Source organism: Trichechus manatus, unplaced genomic scaffold (assembly GCF_000243295.1).
Source record: "Trichechus manatus latirostris isolate Lorelei unplaced genomic scaffold, TriManLat1.0 scaffold00181, whole genome shotgun sequence".
NCBI lineage: Eukaryota > Metazoa > Chordata > Mammalia > Sirenia > Trichechidae > Trichechus > Trichechus manatus.
The window spans coordinates 2,049,431-2,057,527 of NW_004444117.1; the positions used below are offsets into that span (position 1 = coordinate 2,049,431).

Genomic DNA, 8,097 nt, shown 5'->3' on the forward strand with positions numbered 1-8,097 from the left:
CCCTGCAGTGCAGATTCTGAGACACGTACAGGCCTCCCATTTTAGAGGCATTCATAGCCAGGGCCCTATATTCTTTCTTTCTGAACTGAGACCCACCTCCTGGTCCACCCAGAACTCCTCAGAAGTGCTTGTGCTGCCTACTCTGCCTGCCTAGACCTTCCTTCTCTGCCCTGTAGGTTCTGGTATATAAACGCTGGGATTGCTCTTTATGCCGTTCTTTCAAACTCCATTTTTTCCTTATGAGCAGGGATTCCATTTTCAATGCCAAAGGTGACTTGCCAGTTACCACAAGGAGAAGATCCCTGCATGGTAGAAAGGCAAATCCCCCAAGACACCTGTCTAGGTAAGTAAGTGACTGGGAAATGGCACAGGGGAGTCTCTCTAGATGGGAAGGTCATGAGGAGGCAGTACATTGGAGGCTTTCTTGGAAATTCTGAGCTCTGTTGAAATGTTCAGGGCCCCCGACAGATGCCTCCTTGGTTGTAATGGTTTTCTTTGTATCAAGAATGTCCTTGTCTTGACAGCTTTCTTCACATACCATTCTTCCAGATAAGAGGCAGAGATGTCTTTTTTTCTTCATCTAACACCACTCTATAATTATCTATCCTTTTCCTTTTTTTGCATCTTCACTTCTAGCATCTTTAGCCTCTTGCTGTTCATGATTTCCTTTTCATCTGCCTTCACAGATATTCATATCTGAAAGATTTTAAATATGTCACACTTTCTGCTGCCGTATCTTGAGTTCTTTATAATTTTTTTTCTTTCACCAAACACATACTTAAAAGTATTATCCTTAACTCTCCTTGTCTCTGACTTCTTAACTAACATTTTCCTTTATCTCTTAGAAACTGGGCTATTATCTCCCACTATTATATTCAACCAGCTCTTGTGAAGATAACAATTGGTGTCTTTCTAGTCCTCAGGGGTCAGCAAATTTTTTCTATAAAGGACCAGAAATAAATATTTTTACTTTGTAGATCATATCATCTGTATTTTAACTACTCAACTCTACCAGTGTAGTGTAAAAGCCAGAGACAATATTTTAAAAAATGGATATGGCAGAATTCTAATAAAACTTCACAGAAACAAGTGGCAGCCAGATTTGACCTGCAAACCCAGAGTTTATTGACCCCTCTTGTAGCCTAATCTAATGTAATTAGTCTTATCATAAACTGTAGATGGATAGAGTTGGGGCAACATTTTAAAATTGTCAAATATAGATATGTCCTTTTATATTTGAAGAAACAGAGCATCAGAGATTTTAAAATACTTTGATCACAGAGCTAGAAAACTGAAATGCAGTGAGAGAACCTAGACACCAATGTCATGCCAATATTTTGCCTAGTATCTTTGTGGTTTGATCTTTAATCTCTGATCCTTTCCTTCACTGGCATCTCTTTTCCTTCATTCTCTCTACAGATTCTTTTCATCTTTATTAAAATACAGTTTTGTCCTATAAAGTCTCCTATAAACTCTTCTTAAGCAATTTGTCCTATAAAGAGTTCTCCTATAAAGACAGTACATTTAACATTTAAGAGCATGGATTGAATTTAGACATTCCTCATTTCACTTACAAGCCTTACGACCTATGGAAAAGTTACTTCACCTCTCTGAACCTTGTTTTCCCCACCCACCTTCCACTGCAGCCAGAAGAATGATCCTTTTGAAACTCAGATGTTAATTCTATACCTTAGGAGACTCCATTGTTTTCCTATTATCCATGGAGAGAAGTAGGATTCCTTAAAGTGACATTAAGCCTACTTCAGAGCCTGTCCTATATTCCTTTTCAGCGTTATCAGTGGCCACTTCCATTACAGCTCCATGTTCTGGCCATACTTTCATGCTCATTAACATTTTTATGATATTCCTTCAGCTTCAATTGCCTCCTCCATCCTATCTACTGGAAAACTCCCGCTTGTTCTCCAAGATCCATCTGCCTTCCTAAAATGCAGCCCCTTATTTGTAGGTTTCCCTTATCTTTCACACTTCCCAGTCAACATTAATTTTTTCATCATTTGTGCTCATATAGCACTGTATACATATTTTGAACACATCAATAACAGTATCTATCATAATGCATTATAGTTATTTTTTTCATTATTTTTCTCATTAGATGGAGCACATCAAGGGGACAGACCAGGTCTTTGAATTCTGTGCCTCCAGCATATCATATATTGCATTTAGTTAATATTTGTTGAATTTAATTGAATTGCCCCTATTATTGGCTCAGTGCCGATGAACCTCAAAATTAAGTACACAGTCAAGCCAGACCACTGCAGCTATGTCATCTTTCAGATTCCATTCTGTCCTTTCTCTGATCCAAGCTGCCCACTTACCAAAAACAACCATTGTTTGTCTTATCATTATCTGTCTAAGAAATAATGCCTTTTATTATCTATATTATCATTCTAAATTCTGCTGCCAGTTGTTCAGGAACTCTTTAAGTTTGACCTCATTCTGATTAACCAGATTTTTAACTAATTCCAACCTGTGTTTCCTTCTTTAGTCAAATAAACCTCCACTAAATAGTTTTGCTTTTCTTCACAGATGTCTTATTAGTATATCTTTCTGACCCACAGGATCCTCTTTATTTTTCTATGGAAATCTACCTCATTTTTGTTGTCCAAACTACTTCATAAAACCATTCCTTACAGCTGATACTATCTTCATTCTCCGTATTTCAAACTTGTATCACACAATCTAGGCTTCTCACATAATGGAGAAATGGACTATTATTGTTGGGTTGGTTGTTTATTTCATATCCTCATTGCCTATTAGTCAATATTTGTATGAGTCTCAGATGTCAGGCATTAGAGGAGAAAAATCTCTTTTCTATTCATTTTTTAGGTCACCTGCCCTTCCTAATAATTTTTGCAATTTAATCCTGCTCATTCGTACATTTTTTCTTTTTATTTAAGACATTCTGATTGTATACTTGTGCATAATAAGAGGTTACCAAATAATAAGACATGTTCACTGTTCTACTTGAAAAAAAATACTTGAATTATTTTGACAAGCCTATATATATGTTAAGTGATAGAATGGATGATATAAATATGTTTTGAAAATTCTAAGAAAGAGATAGTCAATTTAGGCCTAAATAATTAAGAAGTTTCTGTAGAGAGATGGGATTAAAGTAGTAGGGTAAATTTCTGGATGGGCAGGGAAGGTCATATTTTGGCAAAGTGGAATAAAAGAGAGAAGGTACCTTGGTTGATCTGTGAAAATCCAAACTGCTAGGTTTCCCATAGGCATCATTAAGAAAAATTATAGCCTATATTTCTTCTTGTTCTCAATTATTTCAGTAAAACGTATTTTATTACTGAGACTGGATGGACTAAGCAGTAATTTTATTAACCTAAATTATCTGGTTATATACTTTATTAAAGTAAACAAAAACCCAAACCTTTTGCCATCATGTCGTGGTGACACCATATGTTACAAAGTAACTACTGTTACAATTACTTAATTACAGTTCTCTAATTTTAATCAATTTTCAGTAATGGATTGATTAATGAAAGCGAGCTTTTAATACAGAGTTCCTTAGAATCAGCTTAAGCTGAATCTTTTTACTTAGAATCATAGCTTAGCTTAGAACTTGTGTATATTTCAGAACTTACCAGCACATGTTAACTTCAGATCTCTTACAGAATTTCATTACTCTCTAAAGGTTCCTACAAAGAGAATTCAGCCTTCTTGTTGCAGCTTATTAGAAGAATTAACATGTCTGTTTCTCCCCATGATCAACTAAAAAGGAGGAAAGTGATGGCCGGGTAGTATGAAAGAATTGTTATTCCTCCAATCACAAGAGATAGATTGTTGCACAGGGCTGGTTTACTCCATAATTTTCCTTTTCTTTATCATCAGCATCTTAAACTGAGATCAAATATTGTCAAAAGTGATGCTTCAGTGCTGTTGTAATTTTTACAACCTGGATGTCCTCTTTTTAAGACTGTTAATCCTTTCATAGACTATTACACAAATTCACAATCACATACGAAATCACAAAAAACATCGCAAATATTTAAAAATTATCGTATGTGGGATTTCAGAGAGAACATGGAAAAAAGCAACATTTTAGCCATGAGTAGGAAGGAAAGAAAGAAGAAAGTAATAACAAGTCTTCTACTTTATTGCCCAGTATACTTAAAGTGGAAAATGATAATAAATGATAAATACAGTGAAGTATTACATAGTATTCCCAGACTAGTTTTTCAACTTGAGTTTAATGTCTGACATTTTCCTATATCCTTATACCTTCTGCTCAACCTATTCTTCTATGTCTAACTTTTCTTGTCTTCATTTTCAGTGTTAATTTCTCTAATGCATTCTCTCATACCATTCACTTAACCTGTTTACCTCTCATTGCGTTATTCCATCCCATTTTTATCCGGATTCAAGTCCATATTTGAGATCAGATGATATAAACCTCTTTTATATGTATTGTTACCAATTTTATTGTCCCATTGATGCATCAGTTTGTCTCTTCTACAAGAGTAGGCATTAATTCTTCTAATTCATTTCAGGTTTCAAGACTTGGCCTAAAATAGAAGTATTGCCTCCAAGAGAGGACATTTTTAGAGAAGAAACATCTCAGGGAATAATAATGAAAAAAGCCATTAAGTATGGTCACTGGAATGTCAAGTTTGGAGAAACTTTGGATTTTGAGAGCAGGCTAGAACAGGAGCAACAGAAGAAACCTCTTAGGCAAATGGTAGCCTCATACAAGAAAACCATCAGTGGAGATGGAAACCATACAAATCTTGAACTCGGGAAAGGCTTATTTATAAATACAATTCTTGTTAGACAACAGAGTGTTCCTATAGAAAGGATACCCAGTATATATTATACTTTTGGGAAAGATATTAGGCAAGATTTTGATCTAATGAAATGCTTCCAAATTTATCCAGAAGAAAACTCTTATATTTGTAATGAATGTGGCAAGAGCTTTAACCATAGTCTTCACTTTATTGAACACCAGAGAATTCATATTGGTGAGAAACCCTACAAATGTAATGAATGTGAGAAAACTTTCAGCCACAGATCATCCCTTCTTGCCCATCAGAGAATTCATACTGGAGAGAAACCTTACAAATGTAATGAATGTGAGAAAGCATTTAGCAGTAGTTCAACCCTTATCAAACATCTGAGAGTGCATACTGGAGAGAAACCCTATCAATGTAACGAATGTGGTAAAGCCTTTAGCCAGTGTTCAACCCTCACTGTACATCAGAGAATTCATACTGGAGAGAAACTCTATAAATGTGGCGAATGTGAGAAGGCCTTTAATTGCAGGGCAAAACTTCATAGACATCAAAGAATCCATACAGGTGAGAAACCCTATAAATGCAGTGAATGTGGAAAAGGTTACAGCCAGTTTACATCTCTGGCTGAACATCAGAGACTCCATACTGGAGAACAACTGTGTAAATGCATGGAATGTGGGAGAACCTTCACACGCATCTCAACCCTTATTGAACATCAGAGAATTCATACTGGACAGAAACCCTATCAATGTAACGAATGTGGGAAAACCTTCAATCAATATTCATCCTTTAATGAACATCGGAAAATTCATACTGGAGAAAAACTTTATGCATGTGAAGAATGTGGGAAATCTTTTGGTTGCAAATCCAACCTTTATAGGCATCAGAGAATTCATACTGGAGAGAAACCCTATCAGTGTAGTCAGTGTGGAAAAGCTTTCAGCCAGTATTCATTCCTAACTGAACATGAGAGAATCCATACTGGAGAGAAACTCTATAAATGTATGGAATGTGGGAAAGCTTACAGTTACAGATCAAATCTTTGTAGACACAAAAAGGTTCACAGTAAAGAAAAACTCTATAAATGGAAAGAGTATGAGAAACCTTTCATCTACAGCTCCTCCCTTACTCATTATCAGAATTTTCTTAGAGGAGATAAGCCCTATGAGATTTAATTTATCTCCCAAAGAATCCAACACTTCTCATTGGACAGTAATCAGGGGAATAATAAATAGGGCACAAACTCCTAACAGAGTAACTCTTTTTTACTTCTACAGGAAATATGCTTCTTGTAGGTGCTGTCAAGTCAGTTCTGACTCATAGCAACCCTAAGTACAACAGAACTAAACACTGCCCAGTCCTGTGCCATCACAATCATTGCTGTGTTTGTGCTCATTGTTGCAGCTACTGTGTCAGTCCATCTCATTGAGGGTCTTCCTCTTTTTCACTGACCCTCTACTTTACCAAGCATGACATCCTTCTCCAGGGACTAGGCCCTCCTGATAACATGTCCAAAGTCCGTGAGACGAAGTATGCTAGGAAGTATGCTAGTTAGCACTAAGTAATGGTAGAATTGATCAATGAAAACATGAAAAGCATGGACTTGACAAATTCTATAAGAACCATTAAATACCAAGGTTTCCAAAAACATAAAAACAAAATTTTAAAATTTATAGCCAGGAAAATTTAAAAGGCCTAAATTGTTTTAAAAAGCATGAAGAATATTTGAATATAAACTTTATTTCTCTCATTAGAGTGTATTCCCTTTCTATGAGTAAGCTTCTATATGTGTTTTCTTTTTTTAAAAAGTCATTGTATTATTGTAAATAATGTATATAAGTATGAGCCTTATTTTATAAAATGGCAGGCAGACATAGGAAGTACTCCTTTTCATAAAGAAAAGCTAGAGATAAAAAGGAATTCTTTAACTTCTTTTGTGTGAAAAGTCAAGCTCACTTATAATTAGCTACCCCATCAGCAAGTTATATATATGTTAACATACACATATATACACACATGTACATTATACATGTGTATACATCCACACATAATGTTGGAATATATATTTTTTCACGTCCTTGATTGTAATAAAATGTTTTTATTAACTGAAATTAATTTCAATTTACTTTTGAAAATTAAAATTTTGCCAAATGGAGACTCTCTTCCTTTTCTATTCCCATATTATTTTTTCGTTTGATATGATTCTATATTACTAAATAGTCTTATAGTACTACAGAAAGTGGAGGAAACTGAAGTGGAGAGATTATGCAAATACTTTGCTGTTGCAGAAGGTGTACATTTGACAGAATCTCTGACTGTACACCTGATGATGACTTACTAGAGCCAAGAGAGAGTTTAATCAGTATAGTTTTTGAAGAAACCAAGGTGAGTCCATACTAGCTCTAGTGTTCTGTGATATTCATTTCCAACTGCAAGTCCCAGGAGTACTGTTTGTTTTGTAAACTGTTTAGACACAATTGCAGTAATTTAATTAGTTATATTTTGATCTTTAAGGTATTTTTCCTTACTCATTTTAATTATTGACCTACAGTAGAGGATTTCCTGTATTAGTCTCTGTTTATACCTGCTTTTTGATAATTGTACTTAAATCCTCAAACTCAGCTGAGGTCCGGATGCTGTAATTGCTTTTAGGAGTTTCACATACAAGGTTTTTTGGGTTTTTTTGTTTCTGTTGCAAATCTTTTAGCAATTGTTTTGTGTAAAGAAATAGAAACACCCATTCTCGAGTTGATTCTGAAAGAAATATATGAGTACTTTATTATTAAACATTCTACACATCAGTTTAAATTGTTTATCCAGACATTTTCCATGCTTCTAAGATAACCATTTCCTCCTGGACCTACTTCCTCTGATTTTTTTTATGTGACTTTCATAATTGGTATCATTTAAAAAATTGTTCTAATACAATTAGCTAGAACCTTTTGTCTGTGAAAGGCTTTAGAATTAAAGCAAACTCAAGAAATCAGCATAGAATATTTTTTAATTATCTTACCTCATAAGAAATATGATTTTATACATTTAATTATATTTACAAGGAAAATGAAGCTGTTAAACAGACCTGAGTTTTCAACATTGTACAGAGCTATCTGCAAGGTATTCTAGATAAAAACATATTCAGTTACCCAATAGCAGTAAGCCTGCTTAGTACTAAGATTTTGGTTTATTAAATAACATTACCCACTAGAAGGAACCAGCACGCCTTGGAGAAAAGGCTGATTCCATGTTTGTAGCATGGAAAGTGTTAGGGCTGTCTGGAATATATTTAAAAAAAAAAACAAACACATAATGAGATAATGTGAGAGGGCACAGG

General features: G+C 34.9%; 1 protein-coding gene across 1 annotated transcript in view; it reads left to right on the forward strand.

Annotated features, from left to right (window-relative positions):
* The window catches only part of ZNF354C (zinc finger protein 354C), a 37,670-nt gene extending 31,501 nt beyond the window's left edge, over positions 1 to 6,169 (forward strand). Inside the window, exons 5-6 of the mRNA XM_023741438.1 lie at positions 248 to 343; positions 4,527 to 6,169. Coding sequence (XP_023597206.1) covers positions 248 to 343; positions 4,527 to 5,941 — 1,511 coding nt within the window. The 3' untranslated portion in view covers positions 5,942 to 6,169. The remainder of the gene's footprint in view (positions 1 to 247; positions 344 to 4,526) is intronic.
* The last annotated feature ends 1,928 nt before the right edge of the window (positions 6,170 to 8,097 follow it).